The sequence below is a fragment of the Ylistrum balloti genome, unplaced genomic scaffold (genome assembly GCF_031769215.1).
Source record: "Ylistrum balloti isolate Yb309-2 unplaced genomic scaffold, AGI_CSIRO_Ybal_v1 Utg369730, whole genome shotgun sequence".
Classification (NCBI taxonomy): domain Eukaryota; kingdom Metazoa; phylum Mollusca; class Bivalvia; order Pectinida; family Pectinidae; genus Ylistrum; species Ylistrum balloti.
In genome coordinates, this window is record NW_026781945.1 from 386,974 (window position 1) to 412,359 (window position 25,386).

Here is a 25,386-nt window from a genome sequence, read left to right on the forward strand (position 1 = left end):
TTTTTCATGCGGTATCATCCTTTAAAAAATAAATGCTGACAATGTTCATATAATTATCCCCGCGAAACGCGTTTTTTGGGTAATATTAGATTAAGCTCCGTCCGTCCGTCCGTGCAAGGTCATTTTCCTGACCAGTGCTCTGAAACCGTTAAAGATAATTATTCGAAACTTTGAACACTTATAAAGCTAGTGTTCCAGTAGAAGTTCTCCATTTCAATACCTTCAGTTGTGTGGAACTATTAGAAATAAAAAGTAATCATTAGAAATTTAACTTGGTGATTATGTATCCATTGTTTTGTGGATGATGCCGACCGATACGAAAAAACACCAACTGTAAAAGATGGTCTACATGAAAATATCAGTAACAGTGTTGCAATGGAGGTCAAGTGAAAAAAGAAATGAATAAAGTATTATCCAAAATAAAAAATGTTGAAACCTGCATCAAAATCGGCCGGCCCAATACCGAGATATTGACGTGTGATATATACGATTTTCATCTACTAATCAGCCTATGGGTGACTCGCGATGAATGGGACCCTATCGGTTGTGACGTCACAAGTTCAACGACTGGTAGCATCCGCTATGAGAGGAATAGGCGAGATCGATTAAGCAACTTCAGATTGTAAAGGAGGATTTTATGGTGTTGAGAAATTAGATAATCCTGATGATAACATTTTGTAAACACCGACATTGAATTTGGAATATTCAACATTGGGTTACTAAATATGATGGAGGACTGCACATGTCTGAAGACATGTGAGTTAAGGGTATTCGGTATGATGAGGATCTCCAACAAAGTTGTATCCAAGTTGAACGCAACATTCAAAGTAGTGAAAGACGTTTTAACAAGGATTACCACAAGTACACCAAGCAGTATTTAACTTTACTAGTGTTGTGTATATGTAATGGGTGAAGAGATGGGAGATAATTGCTGGGTCTTATCGCTCCATAGCTCACTGGATTAGGTACGATTTAACATTTAGTATTTCTTATATTGGAACTCTTTTGTATGAAAAGTTGCGAAAAGGAAATAAAAAGAAATAGAGAGAGGGACTCAGCACTCTGAACAGATTTGTTTATCATTTGATACCATACCAAATTCCCCGATCACACTACTGAGTTTAATTGTAACCAAACAGACGACCCAAGGGTAGCATTAGAATTTGCTGTTTTAGGTGCCAGAATTACTAAATTCCAACGTTATATACCGTGGTACCACTATCGTCCAAAAATACAGAAATGTATTCATGAAGAACATTTACATAATAATTTCAACGTTGGTATCTTCCATTTTTGATCAACGATAAGATGTATGGCATATATCTTAAGACAATTTGACGTCATTGTACATTCCTTATGCTAGGTCGGCATATATGATTTTATTTACAGAACTAATGCATGAGATACTCAATAACATCACCGACTTAAATAAAATATTTCCATCATCATAGTTTTCTAGAAATAATAAATGAATCACGAGGTTCCATTTTTGTCTTCATTTACATGCAATATACACAAGTTATTATTTAAGCATCTTTGTTCATTAATTAAATTATCCCGTTCCACTCCCTTAGTCTACACAGATGTGAAATATTTGTACAGGTAACTAACACTTAACACAATTCAATTCCTTTGTTCCAAATGCGAATAGCATATAGGATTACAAAATGATTATACAGAAATATTTCATTACAGCGAGATAGCGGAGGACATTACAGCATCACCAACATACGTGTACCAATGAAAATATACAGTGATTGTCAGTAGCATTAAGCTAGAAAACACACCATTGGTTAATTGTTAAGAAGAGAAGACTTTCTTTTAGAAGTAACTTGAATCAGATATTTATTAAGATTTCTCAAACTCTTCACATTTTTGCAGGACAATGGTTGTACTAATTTGAAGACAGACGGACGACGGAAGTAATAGGGTTTAGTATATTTGATTCTGAGCTCTAAATAAACTGGACATAATAATATGAAATAACATTCATCTTCGATGTCATTACTATTACAAAGAAGACAATACATTTGGTCTTTGGAGATACCGTTATATTTGTAAGCGATACTTAGTGAGGATATTTTTACACTTATAAGTGAGACATTTAGTGAGGTAAAACAGCATATCGTAATGATCAACAATATATCTATACAAACGATATTTGACAGAATTTTCTAGAATGTTTCTCACTTTATGTTCAAACTCATCATTTCTTTTGGTAACCACAGTAACCTTCTCAACGTCCACGACTCGTGCTGATAAGGACAGAAACGGCTCTTGTTTGTCGTCGATATTGTTAACGTGGGTCTCAATTTTTTTTAACCTTTCGTCTATTTTGGTCATGAAATCAACGATACACTGTTCAGGAACCACAGGTTTGTTGGATGGTTTATCGGACATAATGGAATCGGTAAAAGTACACTCCTCAAATAATGCTTTTCTAGTATTCGCTAGGGTGGATGACAACGGAACCGAATTTTCCTTAGAATCGGCCATATACACAATACTCCAGGGATAAAGAAACGCAGTGACATTATTTGCAATATCTTGCGAACGCGTTGTTCAAGAACAATGAAAATCGGTCAAGTAACTCTCTATGTTACAGTACACGTGGTCCTGCATCGAATGCTACATTATCGTATTTGCGTGACGATGTCTTCCGGGGAAAGCACGAAACGGGAAAATCTCGTGCACAGCAGTGTTGTGACATTGAGTTACACTGCTCGCCATAATAGTAGGTAGTCTTCATGGCGACACATCATTTTCCGATATTTTGATTAATTTCTGATTGCATTAAACAATGGCACGGCTGACGGATGTTCAGAGGGATCAGGCCATTACGATGATTATGCAAAGTCAATGGCAAATACAAGTTGTCAAGATATTTCGGTGTCCACATTTGCACTAAAGAACGTCTTGTTAGACGTGTAAGGAATATTGGGCGGGTTGTTGACAGACCTAGGTCAAGTCCAAACTGATCTATAAAAGTTAGTGGAACATCCAAATAATCAGGCTTGGGCACAACTAGAGATCAAGGAGAACCTACATATACAATTAGAGAAAAGTGGTCAGCATAGAGATGGAAGGTTGGGAGGAGGTCAGTCCAAAATGCAATAGTCTGAGAATACATGGACATGGAGACAAACGACTGCAAAGAGGTCAGCACACACAGAGAAAGCCAAGAGGTCGGCACACACACAGAAAGCCAAGCGGTCGGCACACAGAGAAAATGCCAAGAGGTAAGCACACACAGAGAAAGCCAAGAGGTCGGCACACAGAGAAAGAGCCAAGAGGTCGGCACACACAGAAAGCCAAGAGGTCGGCACACACACAGAAAGCCAAGAGGTCAACACACAGAGAAAAAGCCAAGAGGTCGGCACACACAGAGAAAGCCAGGAGGTCGGCACACACACAGAAAGTCCAGAGGTCGGCACACACACAGAAAGCCAAGAGGTCGGCACACACACAGAAAGCCAAGAGGTCGGCACACACAGAAAGCCAAGAGGTCGGCACACACACTGAAAGCCAAAAGGTTGGCACACACAGAAAGCCAAGAGGTCGGCACACACAAGGCTAAAAGGTCAGCAGACAGAAAGCTGAAACTAGTTCAGCACCGAGAAGAAGCACAAACACAAGGAGCTGAGATAAGGTAAGCTAGAAAAAAGGCGAGAAGAGGTAAGTATACAGAAATGGAAGGCTGGGAACAGGTCAGTGCAGAGTCAGAAGGCTCAAAAAGGTCAATATAGATTCATAAGGCAGAGAGAATAGGTCAGTACAGTGATAGGAAACTGAAAAAGGGGTCTGCATAGAGATAGAAGCCTGAGAAGAGGCATGCAGAGAGACAGTAGGCTATAAAGAAGTAAGCCAAGAGATGAGAGGCCAAGAAGAGGTAAGTATCGAGACAGAAAATCGAGCAGAGATAAGCATAAAGACAGAAGACCGAGAAGAGCTAAGTACAGAGATGAAAGACGAGAAGAGGTAAGCACAGAGGTAAGAACAGAGATGGAATGCCAAGAAAGGCCTAGTCTTGAGATTGAAGGCTTGAGAAAAGACAGGCTTAGAGATGGAAGACTGAGAAGAGACAAGCCTAGGGATGGAAGGCTGAGAAGAGACAAGCTTAGGAATGGAAAGCTGGGAAGAGGTAAGCCTCGGGATGGAAGACTGAGAAGAGACAAGTCTAGGGATGGAAGGCTCTGAAGAGACAAGCCTAGGGGTGGGAGGCTGGAAAGAGGTAAGCCTAGGTATGGTAGGCTGGGAAAAGGTAAGCCTTGGGATGGAAGGCTGGGAAGAGGTTAGCCTAGGGATTGAAGGCTGGGAAGAGGTAAGCCAAGGGATGAAAGGCTTGGAAGAGGTAAGCCTAGGAATGGAAGGCTGGGAAGAGGTAAGCCTAGGGATGGAAGGCTGGGAAGAGGTAAGCCTAAGGATGGAAGGCTGGGAAGAGGTAAGCTTAGGGATGGAAGGCTGAGAAGAGACAAGTCTAGGGATGGAAGGCTGGGAAGAGGTTAGCCTAGGGATTGAAGGCTGGGAAGAGGTAAGCCAAGGGATGAAAGGCTTGGAAGAGGTAAGCCTAGGAATGGAAGGCTGGGAAGAGGTAAGCCTAGGGATGGAAGGCTGGGAAGAGGTAAGCCTAAGGATGGAAGGCTGGGAAGAGGTAAGCTTAGGGATGGAAGGCTGAGAAGAGACAAGTCTAGGGATGGAAGGCTGGGAAGAAGTAAGCCTAGGGATGGAAGGCTGGAAAGAAGTAAGTCTTGGGATGGAAGACTGGGAAGAGGTAAGTCTTGGGATGGAAAGCTGCAAAGAGGTAAGCCTAGGGATTGGAGGCTGCAAAGAGATAAGCCTAGGGATGGAAGGCTGCAAAGAGGTAAGCCTAGGGATGGAAGGCTGCAAAGAGGTAAGCTAGGGATAGAAGGCAGGGAAGAAGTAAGCATAGACAGAAGGCTACAAATAGGTCAGCATAGAGATGGAAGGCTAAGAGATCTGGAAAGAGACAAGGCTGATTAGAGGTCAACACTAAAACTGATTTTCATATCATTTGCTCTAGATAAAGACAAATCACTCAGCAATTTGTTCAAGTTAATCAAATAAAAAATGTTTATTTCTTCTTTGTATTGATTTTAATATAAAATTAATTTCATTCAGGCCCTACCTGTAATCTATAGCCAGTGACCATATTTCATTTCATTTTAAACGTTATTCCTTAAAAACATCTTGCTGCATTTCATTTCTTTTATTCAATCTTGGGTTTTTAAGTATAAAATAATCTACAATATTGCACATTCTCAGTTATGCTTTTACAGGTTCAACTTCCCTTTATTCATAACATTTGATATTAATAACTTGAGGAAAACTAACACAGCTGTACATTTGAGTGACGTTATTCTCAGGAGGTATTACCGGAGTGGCTTTCTTCACTTCTTTTTGTAATCTAATGATTTTTCGTTGTAAAAACTGTTTGCGGTTCCTTTGCCTGTTTATTTTCAAAATCAACAAGTCTTTGCTCATATCTCTATGTTTGTGGTTACTGCACACAAGAGCAGCATTGCGGTTTAATTTTTTATCAAGGCAGCGTTTACGTGCCCCCAAACATCTTCGATGAAAACTACAATGACGACACCGTTGTCCTTGTACTAACAATGAACACTTCACTGATCTAATGGTCGAATGGTACTCTGTACCTTTAATTTGAGCACAAAAATCCCCCTCCTTGTACCCATATTTTTTGTAAGATTGCTTACAGCAAAGTTCTTGAAAACTCTCATCTGGATTCCCAATACACACTGAAAACTTCTGAAGCTTTTTCAGCAAGAGAAGAACATTAGTGTAGGAATTATACAGTGGTGGAAAGCCACTCCAGATACAGTGATCATCTGGCACTTTTTTACGATGAACATGTATCTTTGCACGGAGTGTAAGATCAATTTTAATTGCAAGTTTTACACCGGTTTTACATTCTATACTGTTATGTTCTAAGATTTCGATTTCGTCTTGTTGGATAGATAACACATAAGGAGCAGGGGTGTTATTCTTCATGTCCTCTACTAACTGTTCCAAAGTCACATTGGTTAATGCCTCATGAGGATGAAAGTTTGGAATCTGAATTTTTGTTTTGTGGCCATTTGGCCCCAATGCTGTTCTATTTTTTAGACCTTATTGCATGATTGTATCTCCAACTGAGCAAAGCGTTGAACTTGTTTATTATCTGCTATGATATCACTGTGAATTTTCATCTCTTCACATCTATGTCTTTGGGTTTCAGTAGATTCTTCTTCTTGTGTATGACTACTATCCAGTGTAGTATTGCATCTTTCTTTGTCTTTGCCACCATCATTAGGTCCTGAAGACTTCCTGTCAATGGTCGCCCTTGAAGCATAACTATGTTCATTTACAGATGTGCGAGTCATCATGTTGTCTGTGTAGACATGTTTGAGAAGTGAAGGACTCATATTGATTTTTATAACATAACCTTTGGCTGAATTATCAATTTTATTTTTCGACACCATCAGCGAGTCCTGCGAAACTGAATCATGGAGAGGTCTGGAATTCTTCCATGCCTTGTAATTGCTCCAAAGAACATTAAACAACTGTCTCTTCTTTTCAGACATTCTAAAATATAGAAGGAAAACTTTCATTTACATAACATTTCTGTTAATTAACTCACTTGAACTGTAAACCCAACATAACTATATATATCATACGATACTGGACAATGCCCGACAGACATGAATAGTACCATACATACAAGTATCATTGTGTGATGAATTTGCAAAAGTTGTTAAATATGACTTTTAAGGCTTTTAACTTGAAGACTGAATAACCTTTACATTGGTGTAGAACATGAATTATGATACAGTCCAAATCTGCAGTCATTCTCAAGATATGACGTTGATTGGAATGGAACGCAACAGGGTAATTAACACAAGATACCTTCCCGTCCAGAAATGACTGGAGAATAAAACATATTTGTCCACAAAGTTAGTGTAAAATCACCTTACTGCTGAGTTATAGTGAAATGTAAATGTAAATGATGTCTCTAAGGCCAAAAATGGTGTTTTGGATGTTGGAAGGCAAACCTATATGAGAAAACTACCTGGTAATATAAAAAACATGTCATAGATTGGAAAACAACCCAATCAGAGTATCACCAACCAATGTTCCAGGGGAAAGTGGCCTAATGTTCACGCTTCACTGCACACATCACGACAGTCAGTCGGACAGCAGCAATCATGGTTACGCAAGACCCTAATGCACAAAAGCAATTGCCAAAGAAGTCTCAGGTAGGCATTGTTTCCAGCTTGTTATACTCTACGATATCTGTGAAGTTGTTATTCCATGCATCACTCTCTTTCCATACAACATTTGTGTTCTAGTTTGCGTGACCTCCGCGTACCACTACTGAAGAACTAGTTTGATGATGAATTGGCCTGTTTTTTCCAACATTAATATAGCTTAGAAATTAAGAAACATGTTATTAACATGTGTATTATCTTCAAAGAAATAAACTGACAGAAATCCATATAAATTAAATTATATTGTAAACATCTTTTTGAGTTAATAAATCGTGAGATCGAGTATACTTACTCTATCATGAATAATAATCCACGTTTTGATGTTTTCTTCTTTCTCTAACCAAACATGGCGGCGACATTAGCTCTACTATTGTTGTCCCCCTTCGTTTCATTTTTTAGTTTTTCAAGCAGTCGGTGAAAATGCTACAGGGCGGGCAGCGATATGGGCCTATGTCCGGGATAAGAATAAAAAAAAGTAAGATGAATACGTAATAATACTTTATCTACTTCTTTATCATTTTTCACTATCGTTGAAAGCATCTGTGCTGCAATATATATATATATATATATATAAATCCATAACTTAATGCGTGGTAATACATAGACTGTTTTTCAGCTCAGCTGTCTTCCAAGATTCGTCTCATAAATCACATATTTGTGTGTATTTTTCTATATACATTTATGTACATATATCTATAAAAAAATCCTGCTTAGTTGGTCTACAAAGTTGCCATATTGGTTAAATTGAAATACATTTCGGTCCCCAGGAGTGGGAAGGATTGTGTCCAAAACGGAAAATAAAGCAAATTTTTTAAAATATATGTAACCAGGTGTAAGTAATTATCTGTCACCAGCGCGCGCGAAATTAGCACGAGCTTCGAGAGACTGTGAGAGTTTAGCATGCGCGTGTCGCGAAGCACCTGTCCTCGGATTCCAGTCACGTCATTCCGCACCAGGCCAGCACCGAGTGCACAAGTACATTCTTCTCTACTGAGTATTGGTCCAAAATGTATTATTGCGTTGTAAGTTAATTATGAGTAACTGTTTTATGTTATACGTAACTGTAATGTGCATTGCAGGCTCCTGTGTTACCAGAAATAAAGGGCGGAACAAGAACCTCGACGTCTTCGTCTTCTGTTAAATGGCCCTGCATTACAAGAGGGTTACCTATATATTTATATAATTTTACTGTAGGAATATAAAGGATTGTATCTCGATAGTGTAGAGTAAACACTGGTAAATTCTTCCGTTCTTCTATCGTGGTGAAGTATTTGACCAGTTTTGATCAGATACATTCTTAGGTGAAGGGTAACCATTTACTTTCATTTGTATCAACCTGTCCCCATTTGGGCGGAGCAGATCCAGAGACATTCTCTCCTTAAGTGCGTTGCGGTTATTAAAATTATTATTAAAACAATTCTGAATGTTTTAGCTGTTAACAGAAACAACAAAAAAAAAAAAAAAAAAAAACTTCATTTCATTTGATCAACATTTCAATATATTTTCAGCTGAACTGGGGGAGAGGTGATGACGTGTTTTTCGGGATCGCGGTCATATCGGACTACGGAAAGACCCGAAACAAACCAAAACAATTGATCAGGACCATCTCAGAATAAATTCAGAAATACACAGAAGCATCCTTGGGAAAGCGAATTAAATTTAGTAATTGTGTTTTAGAAAAGACACTACTCGGATTACTTGGGATAGCACTCGATGTCCTTCATCATGGTATTCAGTGAGGCAGCAACCAAATGATGGTAGATTCTGCCTCTGAATGACACTGAACAAGGGAAATATTGTTATCTACGTATCAAGCTTTATGTGTCCCTCTTCTAGACTGTTTGTTGGTAGGGATTGAGGTCCTGGGTGTTCAGTACTCATCACAGAAAAGGTTTGTAGGGATCGAGGTCCTGGGTGTTCAGTACTCGTCACAGAAAAAAGTTTGTAGGGATTGAGGTCCTGGGTGTTCAGTACTCGTGTCACAGAAAAAGGTTTGTAGGGATCGAGGTCCTGGGTGTTCAGTACTCGTCATCGAGGTCCTGGGTGTTCAGTACTCATCACAGAAAAAGGTTTGTAGGGATCGAGGTCCTGGGTGTTCAGTACTCGTCACAGAAAAAAAAGGTTTGCAGGGAAAAATGGAGGGATCGAGGTCCTGTGTTCAGTACTCATCACAGAAAAAGGTTTGTAGGGATCGAGGTCCTGGGTGTTCAGTACTCGTCACAGAAAAAGGTTTGTAGGGATCGAGGTCCTGGGTGTTCAGTACTCGTCACAGAAAAAGGTTTGTAGGGATTGAGGTCCTGGGTGTTCAGTACTCGTCACAGAAAAAGGTTTGTAGGGATCGAGGTCCTGGGTGTTCAGTACTCATCACAGAAAAAGGTTTGTAGGGATCGAGGTCCTGGGTGTTCAGTACTCATCACAGAAAAATGTGTAAACAAAGGAGTCAAAAGATCAAAAAAGGATTTCATTTCATATACATTTAATGTACATATTCACGTAATTTTTACAGATTCATACACATCTGTACAAAAAGTTATAAAATTCCCTGACAAGATGTGTAGGATATACAACATGGGATGTTCCAATTCTGCCTCCAAATACATATATACAATAGTTAATATCCTCATTCTGGAAGTAAACAGGTATGATATGTAGAATTTGTTATTTCACTGAAATAATAAACACACTGAATAGTGCCAATATCAATATTTTTCTAGCTGACTGTTGTTCTGAAGGTCAGCTCTAGATCATCACTGACAGAAAACTCCAGTATTTATACTATAACCAGTAACACCATTCAGTTATGGTGATTTATGATTTATCATCATGCTTTCCCTTGTCTCCCTTTGCCATTACTCCAGTTCAGTATAAACAATGACTGACACTAAATTACTGCGTAATACTCAAAAACAAATATATTTTTGGAATTGGCTTTAAGATTTGTCTTTGAACATTTTATAGTTATATTTTCTTGAGAATCCAGTATAAATATGGTTAATTTACTTTTCCCAGTGTATTTGATCCTGCTTGCATTTTAACTTAGTCATATAGTTTCTGTTTACTCTACATACAGACTAACAAAACTTTAACAAAGTACATTTTGTATTAGTGTTCAAAAGATAACCATTCGTGAAAAAGAAAGATGGATTAAAAACTTTCAGGAAAATGTAAAACACATTGTTTCTTTCTATAGTGATGAAAAAATTAAAAATATTCTGGTTAAACAATCTTAAGCTCTAGGCATAAAAAAAAAAAATTAAAATACATGTTCCCATCATAAAGATCTTATGACATATATAGCATGGTGTTTAAAAGTGATTTTTTTTGCCTTAAAATTTAATTAAGACGTTCTTTTTAATTATGGATTATAAAATATAATGATAAGCAAATAACACAATATTAAATAATTAAAAATTGATAAGCCACTTTATATTCTGTTCTGTTTACTGTTATATAAAAAGTTCCATCTACATTTAATGTAAAAAATAAAATACAATGATAATTTGATGTTTTTTGTCCTTCTTCATCAGTTCCCTTGTTCTGGTCACCAGTATGTATTATATAGCTAATTTACATGGAAGGTTGATGGGGTTAAGATTTGAAAATTTCTGACAATGTTGACAAAATTTTATCTTTAGTATGAATGAGTATTATTGCGCTAAATTAACAGAATCACAACTACAGGGGAAAGATTCTTAGTAATCTTCTCCCAAAAGACCGAGATCCACCTATCTCACCCAGAAGGGATTAATGATAAGCCTTATTCTGGGGGTAACAAGGTTTACTAGAAAAGATTGTCAAGTAATGATTGAAACAATAAAACACTACTGACTGATATCAAGGAGGAAAGATATGATTGTATTATGTTTATACTATTAACAATAGAAAATGATTTTTTTTATTAAAGATCAAAAGTGATGTTATGGCATATACAACACACAGAAGCATTTTAATGTTGGTAATGGAAACACAAGCTACTGTAAAATGCAATTCTATCATAAATGTATGCCAAATAGTATCTTACAATCCATGTATATTCTGATCTTCATACAGCTGTCTGGAATATTGTTCCATAGGTGTTTGACGAGTTTCAAAAATCTCATCTTAAATGGAACTGAATGGAAGATTCTGTTTTCCACCTAACATTGCCATTTGTATTGCCGACTTTTAGAAAACATTATTATAGAAAACCAACACAGAATCTAAACTAGTGACATTCTCACTCCATATCTCTTTCTTTGGTGATAGCAAATACACTGATAACAAGGTAGTTATGTAATGGGTGTTATTACACTGATATTAGGGTAGTTATGAGGTGAAGCTGTTTCTGCCAATCATCAGACACATATATTACATATATCAAAGTATATACAAAATATATTACATTTATATGATACATATTTTGGGATGCTTACAACATACAATTAATACTATATCTCTCCTTCAATAAGCCCAGGGGGTTGCCAGGGTTTGGGGGCATACGGGCAATACGCCTTCAATTTAAAGTCAATGGATGGGCAGTCAAGACTAATAGGATTGAAAGTCAAGGGGTGGGCAGTCAAGACTAATAGGATTGAAAGTCAAGGGGTGGGCATTCAAGACTAATAGGATTGAAAGTCAAAGGGTGGGCAGTCAAGACTAATAGGATTGAAAGTCAAGGGGTGGGCAGTCAAGACTAATAGGATTGAAAGTCAAGGGGTGGGCAGTCAAGAGATTGAAACAGGATTGAAAGTCAAGGGGTGGGCAGTCAAGACTAACAGGATTGAAAGTCAAGGGTGGGCAGTCAAGACTAATAGGATTGAAAGTCAAGGGGTGGGCAGTCAAGACTAATAGGATTGAAAGTCAAGGGGTGGGCAGTCAAGACTAATAGGATTGAAAGTCAATGGGTGGGCAGTCAAGACTAATAGGATTGAAAGTCAAGGGGTGGGCAGTCAAGACTAATAGGATTGAAAGTCAAGGGGTGGGCAGTCAAGAGTAACAGGATTGAAAGTCAAGGGGTGGGCAGTCAAGACTAACAGGATTGAAAGTCAAGGGTGGGCAGTCAAGACTAATAGGATTGAAAGTCAAGGGGTGGGCAGTCAAGACTAATAGGATTGAAAGTCAAGGGGTGGGCAGTCAAGACTAATTATATTGTGATTTAAAATCAGGGTGTGGCCAAGCAATACTCTTACAATTTAAAGTCATGAGGTGGGCGGGCAATACTAATATGATTTAAAGTCAAGGGATGGGCAGGCAATACTAATTATAATATGATTTAAAGTCAAGGGGTGGGCAGTCAAGACTAATAGGATTGAAAGTCAAGGGGTGGGATTGAAAGTCAAGGGGTGGGCAGTCAAGACTAATTATATTGTGATTTAAAATCGGGGTGTGGCCAAGCAATTCTCTTACAATTTAAAGTCATGAGGTTGCCGGGCAATACTAATATGATTTAAAGTCAATTAGTGGGCAGCCATGATTATGATTTAATACCAAGGGGTGGGTCTTATTACCAGATACTGAGAATAGCATTGATATACTAGCTTAATCGATAGTCATATACATGTATTAAGTTGGTCATATTGCAGAATACAGATGATAAATAAAAAAAAAACAACATACATATTTATTACAACAACGATACATTAAATACTACAAAAATTAATTAGTTCACACACTGTACCTAAGTATGTGCACCAAAGTTTACAGTTTTCTTTATAAATAAAACTAAATATTTCCACATATAATGTTATATGAAAGACGAAGGGTAAAAATATCAAAGGTATGTGATGCAACCTACGTATTATCTAAACAGGCATTTAAATTGAAGATTATGTGTAAAATTGGTTGTTTGTATTATTATGCTGTAAATAAGAATAATGAGGGAACCAAATAAACATTCAGTTCACATGATCTGAGACATTTTGTTCAGAACTGTCTTATTGTATTTAAACAAATCTGGATTGATTAAAAAAAAATGTCTATTAAAAAGAAATGTTAATGTGACCTGAAATTTTATACATTGTAAATGGTTCCTCCATAAAGATACATGTAACAATTCTAAAATATTGATCATGAGTAAACTTTCTTCAGAGAGAATCAGAAGCAGTCTATTTTTCAACAGCAAAAGCTCTTCAACATATATGAAAATTTAACAAATGGAGCTGAACGATTGAATGATTTCATTCAGTTTTTCATGAATGTTCTGTACTTCTAGTATAATGTAAAGTACCATTCACTGTCTGATATTGCACATTAATTTTGCGAATTTATGTTTCCTGGAAATAGTCAAAATCCATATCACTACACATGTACAACCCTTTAAAAGAAATACAGTTAAAACATTCACAAGATTGTAGAAAGTATAAACTCTAGGTAAAAGAAGTAATATATGAAATTCTGGTTAAGTTATTATTAATATTTTCACATGAGATATCTTAGAAGTTTAAAAGGTTTAATATCATATTGATTCTTTTGATCCAAAATTGACAACTTACCCAAAATTTCTGGATAAAGTTATGTTAGCAAATACACGTACTAATATAGGTTTCCTAATGATATTATCAACATATATATTGTAATTGCTGATATACTGATTCCAAATGTAATGCTAGTTTATTATCTATGAACAATCTGTGAGAATACAGCTATAGTATTTAACCTATCAATCTGTCTATACTGACACCTGGATAATCTGTAGTAGATGTGCACATGTGAGAATAATGAAAGGTATAAAGCTAACAGAATGTCAATATTCTAAATATCTGTCTCCTTATGTGTCTGGATTTAGATGTTTGTGTTTGGAGTTAGAAAGACTACAGAGGAACTTTATGTATATAGTCACTTTTTTGCATAGTTAGAGTTTGTCTCCTGTATGTTGCTGTAAACACTATTGTATAGAACAGTTTGGCTTTGTCTCCTGTCTCTTGCTGTAAATACTATTGTATAGAACAGTTTGGCTTTGTCTCTGTCTCTTGCTGTAGACACTACTGTATAGAACAGTTAGACTTTGTCTCCTGTAAACACTACTGTATAGAACAGTTTGGCCTTGTCTCCTGTATCCTGCTGTAAACACTACTGTATAGAACAGTTTGTCTGTCTCCTGCTGTAAACACTACTGTATAGAACAGTTTGACTTTGTCTCCTGCTGTAAACACTACTGTACAGAACAGTTTGTCTGTCTCCTGTATACTGCTGTAAACACTACTGTATAGAACAGTTTGACTTTGTCTCCTGCTGTAAACACTACTGTACAGAACAGTTTGTCTGTATCCTGCTGTAAACACTACTGTATAGAACAGTTAGACTTTGTCTCCTGTATTCGATTATAAGCACTACTCAGAGCCTCTCCACACCTCTTTTTGATCTTACGACTTCCAGATGCCAACCTAAGTAAGAAAGAAAGTATATAACATAAATTGTAAATTTTCTGCTGATGAGTTCAAAACATTTGAAAAGATAAGAAACTTTACACCAACCCTTCTTTGACTTTTTGTGGGTAACAGTAAATATTCTTTTTTTTTCTCCTTTCCCCTAGCACCCTATTAATGTGCATAAGTTGAAACATCCATGTTTTCTGTAGAAAAGATTTTTTTAAGATACAGACTGATTGTTCATTTTTGTGTTTTTGTTTGTGGTAGGGAAAAGTTGAGTGAAACAAAACTACTATCAGTTCTAGACAGCGGATGATGCATTAAATTCATAAAAAGGACAATTACATCTTACCAAAGGAACTAATATCACCTGAACATTTTGTGTGAAAGATCAGATTTCACACTGAAAAAGACACAAGAAAAACCAAGAGGGTCATGGCCCTAACAGTCATCCAACAAATGAACCATTCTATAAGAAATTATTACCTTTCCTTTCACATGTTTCAAGCAAATTGGTTAAAAATCATTTGAGCATTGAGGAATATATCAAAAGAAAGCAAATTTTTTTTGAGGTGAAGACCTGTCCCTAGGAGTTGAATCACCTTTATGAATTTAAGACTGGATTGTTTTTCCTTAAGGATAATTTAAAATTATTCAGTCCCAATACTTCAAGGCATATGGGAAGAGTAGTGTTAGAGTAGTCATAGCTTATGTTACCATTTTGGGGGCCATGTTGCCTGGAGGTGCCATCAAATTTATTGAATTAAAGAACTATTTGCCCTGAACCAATGTTGTACCAAACCAAATTTCATTAAAATTCACCAAAGCATGAAGGAAGAATATTGTTTAAAGCCAATTTCAACTAATTTTCCTGTTAGGGCACTGTCCCTTAGCCCCATGAGGTAAAATAAAAATAATGAATTTCATGATATGATTGCAAACTCTACCTGATAAATCAGGCAAAGGAACAGGAGGATTAGCGATTTGAAGCCCACCTCAAAGAGATGTTTCAAACAAAATTTGGCTGTAATTCACTAAGGAGTTGAGGAGTAGCATTTAAAATCAAAATATTGCCAATCTTCACTGAAGTCCTTCTTCCTAAGTCCCTAGGGTCCAATCAAATTTCTGAATATAAGAAATGATTGTGATCACCCAATGATGCATTAGACTGAATTTAGTTGAAAAATTTAAGAATTAAGGAAGAGTAGCATTTAAAAACAAAAAATTCTCTAACTTCTCCTTTTTGGGCCCCATCCCCTGGTTCCAAGGGATTGAATTAACTCTCTGACTATAAGAAATGATTGCCCTCGCCAAATGGTGAATTTCAGGCATAAAGAAGAAATATTTTAAAGCAAAATATTCTGTAACTCTCCTTTGAGGACCCCATACCTATGTCCCCAAGGGTTAAATCAACTTTCTAAATTTAAGAAATGATTGCCCTCATCAAATGGTGTACCAGACCAAATATGGTGGAGATCCATCAAGTCATGAAGGAGAAGTAGCATTTTGAAGGAAATTTTTACACAAGGCAGATGATAGCAATGTGTCATCTTGACCATTTGGGTCAGATGGCTTAAAACCATTAATAAGGAAGCATGAAATATATTGTTTTTTCTGTTTATGTAACCCATATAGGAAGGGAGATAATCCTACCTTTGGAGTGAATGACGGGAATGAGATGGTTTGGAATCTAGGTGGTAACTATTAGGATAATAAACATCCTGAGGTACAGTTGATGTACTGTTACTTTTCTCTCTACTGGGAGCTTTACAAAATGAGTCAAGGTCAACATCTGCTTCCCCAAGGTCATCCATTGTCATTTGCATGAAAGTGTTTTCCTCTGTATGATTGGCTGTGTTATCTACAACTCTATTGGCCTCATTCTCCACAACATCAGAATCCTCAATCCCGTCACTACAGTCCAAGTCTGTGGAGGAGGGGAAAAGGTCATGGTCTGGAGACCCAGCCTAGATAATGAAAGATCATGGATAATTAACATGGTGTATAAACTAATAAAATTACTAAATGATTTTGACAATTTTCTTGTGTAACAAATTAAATATATACATTGTATCATAAAAAATACTTGTCTTGAAAAAATTGTTTGGTCTGAGAAAACAAAAAACTAAATATATAAATACATCTGTCAAAATGTAGATGGGAGTCTTCGTTTTATTATAGGATGATAACTATATATTACTTAAGAAATTTAATGTATGATATCAAAAAGATTTCAAGATGAAAAAAAAAGATGAAATTTTGCTCTATGTTTATTGTAAGTATAAGAATACTTTAGTATCACCTTTAGACAGAAACTAACTAAAATTTGATATTGAGGATAGAAGCAAAAAGATAAAATATGCTTTTCTATATTTGTTTTATATCATCATTGTATTTATTTTTCTAAATTTTATTCTGTTCTCAAAAATGAAAACAAAAGGACCTGAAAAATAACCAGTCTCAACAAAATATTTGTATCCTAAATAATGTGAAGCATACGCCACCAGAAAATGTTCAGAAACAAGAAGATGTCTGTAAGGCATGAATGCCCCCATTCCTGTTGATGTTATGATACTATGGGGTATAAATATTGACAAAATCTGCTGAAGGTAAGGACATTTATGTGAAGTAAAATGGCAGGATGGGACCGACTTGGGTAACACTATATCGTATCCTGCTACAACAGTTGAGACATATTAAGTAGGGTGGTATATCTGTATCCTTACATTATAAAACATGTAGACCTGTATAATGATTCTAAAATTGACCTGAAATAAAACATGTACCTCAAATTCTACATCAGACAGATCCAAGGAATGTGGTCTGTATGGTTTCCCATTTCTTGTCATAGAAACAGCTACAGGAGTTGAGATCTGGCTGGCATCTAAACGGCATTTCTTGCTGGGTGAGCGACAGTTACTTATGTTGAGCTCAATGTCAGATAAAGCACGAATCTGATTTCTAAGGGGAGATAATCCATTTTTTATTGGTGAGCCACTGAAGCGTATTGTTTTTGACTTATTTTCTTTGCACTGTATCTTTGCCTTTTGCTGAAATACAATCAATAATGTATAATTGCCAATTAGTTCATGCTGATCAGTTTTTGGTATGCTGTATCATTTTGTTATTGACAAGACAAATTAGACTTACAATTACCAACTGTCAATTGACCACACATGCTGAAAGAACATGTAATTTGGATAATTACAAAAAATGCCAATTTGGGAGAGTAGCTTGCTATTTTACTGTCAAGCTATTCTGATACATTAAAACATTACAGATTACAGTCAATTATTCTGAAGTTCTCTTGTAATATTTACACCGGGTTTGATTTTGTCCGGATAAAATCTTAAGGGGCTGAGCAAATATGTAATGTTGTTAGCAGAATGCTGCCATTTTGAACAAGATGCACATATTGCTTTTAGCACATGACATTCCTAACACCTACATTGAACTTAGTGTGCTTGGTGTTCAACTTTTATATTTATGGTAGAAATTTGTTAATGAACAATATGTTTTACAGTACTGCCACTGCCTCTTGTTTTGTGTATGACATGAAGCAAGCTCACAATTAATCAGTAGTTTTGTTATCCTTACAAAAATCAGCAGATTCTATTCATCGACAGCAAACATCATAAATACCTGATCATCCATTTTGCGTTCCTTTTGTCGATGTTTGAAGAGAGACTTCCCCCTCATTGGAGCCTTAGTGCTGCTTGGTTTCCTCAGTGTTGATCGGTTACTGCTCAACTTCCTGTGGTTATGGAAACAAGGCATTACTTTTATTTAGAGATATTTCACCACCATAGCAATTACAGAATGTTAAATTTCACTTAATAAGAGTTGTATCCACAAAGACAATTTCTATTTTCTGAGTATGAAATAAATTGAAAAAGATCCATTCAATTTCTATCAATATTTCAAAATTCTAGGCAACCAATGTCTTCATCCAGGGTCAACTGTATAACATACTAATTATATTAATTATGTGTGTCTCCACTGCTGTGACCCAGGACCTGACTGTATTATACTGACCTGATGTAGGTCTCCACTGCTGTGACCCAGGACTTGACTGTATCATACTGACCTGATATGTGTCTCCACTGCTGTGACCCAGGACCTGACTGTATTATACTGACCTGATGTAGTCCTCCACTGCTGTGACCTAGGACCTGACTGTATTATACTGACCTGATGTAGGTCTCCACTGCTGTGACCCAGGACCTGACTGTATTATACTGACCTGATGTAGGTCTCCACTGCTGTGACCTAGGACCTGACTGTATTATACTGACCTGATGTAGGTCTCCACTGCTGTGACCTAGGACCTGACTGTATCATACTGACCTGATGTAGGTCTCCACTGCTGTGACACAGGACCTGACTATCATACTGACCTGATATGAGTCTCTATTGCTGTGACACAGGACCTGACTGTATTATACTGACCTGATGTAGGTCTCCACTGCTGTGACACAGGACCTGACTATCATACTGACCTGATATGAGTCTCCAGAGCTGTGATCCAGGACTTTGCCTCCTCCTGATCATTTGTGTACAACAGCAGGTTCTCATCTTTACAGCTGACCTACATAATGATACAAAGTGTAAATATTTCTAACATTGAAAGGTGTTTTTTTATCTCATTATATCATCAATTAAGAATGAATACATAATTTTTTTACCTTGAACATGCCTCCAGCATCTCCTCCTGTTTTTTTAACAGTGCCAAACACACGCTCTACCTCGCAGTGTTTGAGGGGCAGTACACAACAACAGGAGTAAGATTTGTTACCACTATCCAAAAACTTGGGCTTGCCATAGATCAGCATGTCTGAGAAAAGGAAAAACATCCGATCCAGTGGCTTACCTCCCCTTCTGGAAACCTGTAATAGAGATTATCGTTCTTTAGTTCTTACTTTTTTCATTCTTCTTTTATGGTTTAAGGAAACCAGATTTACTTTGAAATCATTTATATTGATGGGGCTGAAATTTCGCACTTCAAAAAACATATATACATTTTTGTTGGCACTTGATTTTGGGAATTAACCTTGCTCATAAAATCGGCTAGTACTATAATCGATGTCAATGTTCGTCTGTTCATCATTTCATGGATTAATTGGTGGATTAAGAGTACCCAGGAATTCAACGAAAACAAATGTCCCATCAAAATAAATGACTGTATAGTATTTACCACAAATATGGATACACATAGCGCAGTCATCAACAATACACTATCTATAGACCTAGTAAATAATGTACCTTTTTTAGTGGCCCTTCCTTGATGAATTCTCTACCTGGGGCCAGTATCTTAGGAGCTGAACTGTCAAAGCTTTTCTGTATGCACAACATCTTCTGAAAGTTATCATGTTGCTTGATATGGTCGTTAATGTGGGCGGCAATGTCAGTGACCTGTTTCGTGGCTTCTGTACAAATAAGAAAGAGCATAGAATCACATAGAATAAGGAAGAGATACAATCACATAGAATAAGGAAGAGATACAATCACGTAGAATCAGGAAGAGATACAATCACGTAGAATCAGGAAGAGATACAATAACGTAGAATCAGGAAGAGATACAATCACATAGAATCAGGAAGAGATACAATCATGTAGAATCAGGAAGAGATACAATCATGTAGAATCAGGAAGAGATACAATCACATAGAATCAGGAAGAGAATACAATCACGTAGAATCAGGAAGAGATACAATCACATAGAATCAGGAAGAGATACAATAACGTAGAATCAGGAAGAGATACAATTACGTAGAATCATATGAAACTTTATTTATTGTATGACAATAGAGAAACAAGTTTTCCAACTAATGTAAATCATATAATGTAGTATGTCGCCTTAAATGGCAGTTTTGTTGTTGTTAAGTATTTTTAAATGGTTAAAGGTCACACAATCAGGTTTAGCTGAAAGTCAAACTATCAAGTTTAACTGGAGATCTTATCAACTAGGCTGTTGTTTACATTTATAGATCCAATTCCACTAACAACATTTGCATCCATTTGACCTTTTTCTTCAGTATATTAATTTTTTTAAAAAATATACACCTGATACAGAAAAATCTAATTGATGTGAACAAAGTACAGATCACAATCAAGAACAGTTAGTCTCCTTTCTCTGTCTTGTTATTGGAGAAATCAGAATAACAAATGTTACAGGAAGGTTACCTTGTAAATGTGTGTAGTCATGATGATCAGGACTTGTATTTTCCATGAGGTCTTCTAGCAGCAATTTATACCTACAAGTACATCAAACATGGAGATTTTGTCTTACCATTAATGTTCAAATTACCTGGATATATAGTCTTATCACCTTGAGAATAAATCTCTTCCAGGGCTAGCTCTGGGTCAAAATTCAGTTTCGCCAAACCAAATTTTTTTTTTGCTATAAGCGCGCGAACAGATACAATCACATAGAATCACCCGAAGAGAATACAATCATACAATAATAACACATAGCTAATTATATAATTACATTATTTATTCACTGTTTTAACAACAATACACCAAACATAATACAGTATATGGTAAAAGAGTTTATAAACATGAAATTATTACAGGCCTTCTGCATCTCGACAGTTTGCTGTTGTGTTGCCAAAGCAGCAGAGTCAGAGTTCTCATCTGTAAAATTGAAAATAAAATTTAGAATAGAATTGGACGTTTGCAGAGAGATACAGGATTACATTGAACCTTATTTTACACCATCAAAGTATTATACTTATTACAGTAACTTCCTAAGTAATATATATCTTAAAAACACTTCAGAGATAATAAAGACATAATCGTTTAACTAAAAGATTGTGTTTCTAATTCATGTGCCAAGCAGGCTGTAAGAGATACTATATACCATCCTCTAGGCATTTCTGAATTACTTAATCTAAATTTACATAATTTTCTGTTCATAAATGATGAATAGTTGTATATACCTGATCCTTTCTCATGCTTAACCAAGCACTTTTTTACTGCAGCCATCAGTGAAACTATTTCTAACTAATGCCTTCATACATATGTCACAAAACATGAGCTTTTGCTCTGGGTCATATTTTAGCTATGGCCTGCAAACTTTCTTGAATTACTGCCCTTGTTAGTAAGGCTGCACACAATAGATGGTGTCTTAAAACCAAATGATGACAATTTAACTTTCCCATCCCTATCACTAAAGGGGAGTTTACGTTTTCCCATTTCATCTAACGATCTATCTTAGTGAAGGGCCAGATCTGATGTGACTAAATATGTACAAAAAATATAAAACAAAATCGGCAATATAGTGTAAAAACAACAAAATTATATCTTGTGTTTCTTGCTATTTTAATAGTCGATCAAAAAGGTTAAGAAGCCTATTTTTTTAAAAACTAGTTTACTAAGTTATGTCTACAGAAATCACAAACTCGTAATTGACGACATCGACACACCTAATGATCGACCTACCGTAAGCCAATTCGATAAAACAACATCTTTCCTTCAGCTAACTTACCTTATTGTTCACGGCAGAGGCTATCTGGAGAGACAATGGAGACATCATTGGATAATTGGCGATTTTCATTACAGGCGTGTTGCTGTTTAGACAGGTAAATGTGTGTCAAAACACAAAAGAGTTGATAGCACCAGCTGCGGGAGTCAGTTAGCCGTGACCGTGTAGTACACAACGATGTCGGAGCAAAATTTACCTGTGTCACTCGTTACAAATAAGTTAAACGCCAGTGATTTTTCTCTATACAGTCATCGGTGACTGGAAACGTCTCTAATCGGCATTTTCGCCAATAGAAATTTGAAATCGCCAATGGCGCCATTGGCGATCGCCAGCGCGAGCCCTGCTCTTCATTCAATGTTGTCATAAATGTTTGAATCGATAGTCTACTCATTTACATAGAACTAATGAGTCTATATATGGTTCTTTGTTTAACATGTGTCTATCCATAATAACAGAACCCAAATTACTTTCCAATTAGAATCTCATCTCATCAAATCTAAGTAAATCATATGCAAATGAACAGCAAATTTTATATCAGGCTCTGTAACAATGTTGTTTAATGCAAGTTTCCACAGATTGTCTTTTTACTGTCATCACTTCCAGAATTACAACTGGTAATTAAATATTTGTAGCAAGATGTTTTGGTTACTACTGTGTTCATTATGGAATAAACTATTGGTGCTAACATATTACTTCTTCCTCTAAGTCAGGTGGTTGGCTCATTAAAGCACAATTGAAGAGTATTTGCAGAGCTTTTGCTAACTGATTTGGGACGGGGCATGTCTGCCTCATTTTGTAAAAAGAAAATTGGTGAACTGCAAAGGAAATGTTTAAGAGTAAATTGAAAATTTGGGGAATTTCATTAATAAAAATAAAATAATTTCATTTGAAAAGAGAACCCATTATCAGCTCTATAAATTCCCTGTATTGATTTATAAATTAGCTTAAAGAACAATGAGCATTCAATTATTGCCTAACAAATATTGTAATATGCCTTACTCTGTTGCCAATTTTGGTATTTTTTGCTAGATTAATAATTTTTACAAGTTTAATTTCAATAATTCAATAGTACCCATTTTGTTTTTTTGATTGATGTTTTATCAGAGTATTGAACCAGAATTTAAGTATCACCTCAGCCTTACCTTGGCACTCGTTGCACAGGGGTGATAAGTAAAGCGTTAATCTTCAATCCTTTCACTTCTGGTTTTTCCTCTTGTGTGTGAATAAACTGAGCAAAATCTGGACTCTTCTGCATCCATTCCTGAAAACGACAGGTTCATATTCCTCACAAATTTGGACATGTTTCTGTGTTTCTGCATTTGAAGATTTTTACATAAAATATTTACATTATACAAGAATACAAAATTTACATGCATTCCTATAAAAAAGTGATTTTTATATATTCAAATAAATGTTAGTTTCCCCTTTATATTTCAGTTGGATCTTATGTGTTGTTGGGCCTATATACACATGGTGGTATGGTACCTTACTAGTGTACAAGGAACAGAGGACTGACCGAAAATTCAAATTTGTAGTCTGTACAGAAAATGGGGGAAAAGTTATAATTGAGTCAGAAAACATGTGGTGTAACTTTAAGAATTTCCATCAGCAGAAAAACTAACATGTGAGATTGTATCAAAACTTCCATTTAATTGCCATATTTTGTTAACATTAGTTAAGGCACAATTTGTTTGATCACCAGTGTTACCTGTAATGTAGACACTGCTGTTCCATGATTGTTAGCATAGGAAGAGTACAACTTTAGGAAAGGTCCAAGGTAACGAAATGCTTCTCCCACAGTCATCTCCTCCATGTATTCCAGTAATGTTTTGTTGACTTCCATGATCTGTTCTGTGTTGCTAAATATCTTTGCATGTACATTCTCAGGAATCAGACAGTTGAATCGAAGTGGGAAATCGAAATGCTAAAATAGATGACGATATATACATAACTATTTATCAAAATGTGTGATATAGGTGAAGGATTTTGTAGACTACATCCTCAAGGTTTTTGTTCTGTGTTGTTTTAAATGAAATGGAAAATATTGAAAGTGCATACCTGATAATGTACATTTTGTAATTGTGTGATGTAGAGTGGGTAATTTCTCCTCTGTTCTGATTTCAAAAGGTTTTCAAGTCTGTTTTGTGAATAGCAAGAACTTCTTCCTCTTCTTCTAAGATTTACATTTCATAAAACCAGTGAAATTTGATAGAACTTAAGCCCAAGGTTCATTTTGCTGCAATTTATGGGTAATTTCCCCTCCATAAAATTGAACATTCACCATTTTACACATAAATTCAACCTTTTCAACACTGCTAAATTTTCAACACTACTTATGAGAATTTGTTCTTATTCTATCAAACTTGACCATCTTTATGCTCGTTTTGTAAACAATGCTATCAGAATGCATTGTTTTGTATCCATTTCTTAAAAAATTAAGTTGATAAACAAACACTCCAAATCAAAACAGAAACATCAGCATTATCAAACTGTATTTTATTACCTTGTTCACTAATTCAAGATGAGACAAGTAGGTTTTTTCTGACTCAAACAGTTCTATAGTGATCTTTTGACGACGTCTCTCTCGTTTGGCTGCAGCCTGGAGTAACTTATCATTTTCTCCATTACCAGAAGTAAAAGATGCATTTTCTTCTTCAGCTATTTCATTCAAAACTGCAAAACACATGTATATAAAAATAGGTTCTTTGATGAGTATCAATTCCATATGTGATTTATGAAATTAGCATGGAAACTTCTTATTTTAGAGAGCTTTTGGCTTGCTAAAATGAAAAAAAAACTAATCAAATGTCAATTTATAATCAAATATTTGATTTATGTTTTTATAGAGTAAATAAAATATTACAGTATTACAATAAGTCAAGAGTCAACAATCATAGCTAATTATGTCACATACATGCAATATAACAATTAGCACTGTAGTTTCAAACATATTTGATTATATTTGAATAAGAACTTTACTGCTTTTTACTTACCCTTAAACCTACTTCGTGTGGACAACATTTTGAATCTGTTTTATCAGCAAATTTTGATCCAGGAAAATTTCATATAGTAATGACGAATCAGACTTACAATAACATAACTTCAGGAAAACAGATGAGAAGTCCTCTGTGAAGAAAAAAAAATATAATCACTAGTAACATATATGTAAGTAAACTGATTGTGACTGAAGAAAATAGTATCAATTAATCTTTCATGTAATTAAAAGGACACAATTCCAATTTCAACACTATCTTAATTTAAATTCTAA

The 25,386-nt window shown here is 35.9% G+C and overlaps 1 protein-coding gene across 1 annotated transcript; it reads right to left on the minus strand.

Annotated features, from left to right (window-relative positions):
* Positions 1-14,544: 14,544 nt before the first annotated feature.
* Positions 14,545-25,191, minus strand: LOC132565669 (rho guanine nucleotide exchange factor 39-like). Its single transcript, XM_060230364.1, has 12 exons — positions 25,112-25,191; positions 24,622-24,791; positions 23,827-24,042; positions 23,261-23,379; positions 20,816-20,886; positions 19,895-20,058; positions 19,318-19,518; positions 19,132-19,220; positions 18,275-18,386; positions 17,419-17,682; positions 16,286-16,599; positions 14,545-14,647 (listed from the first exon to the last, which is right to left on the minus strand). The coding sequence occupies exons 1-12, from the start codon at positions 25,137-25,139 to the stop codon at positions 14,545-14,547; spliced, it is 1,851 nt and encodes a 616-aa protein (XP_060086347.1). The 5' UTR covers positions 25,140-25,191.
* Positions 25,192-25,386: the final 195 nt, after the last annotated feature.

Excerpts from the sequence above, each read along its gene's own strand:
- LOC132565669 (XM_060230364.1), bottom strand. The coding sequence starts at position 25,139 with ATGTTGTCCACACGAAGTAGGTTTAAGG. Across the intron at positions 20,887-23,260 it reads CCTGTGCAACGAGTGCCAAG|GTATAAATTGCTGCTAGAAG; the intron begins GTAAGGCTGAGG and ends ATGTACTTGTAG. Across the intron at positions 19,519-19,894 it reads AGGAAGGGCCACTAAAAAAG|GTTTCCAGAAGGGGAGGTAA; the intron begins GTACATTATTTA and ends TCTCTATTACAG.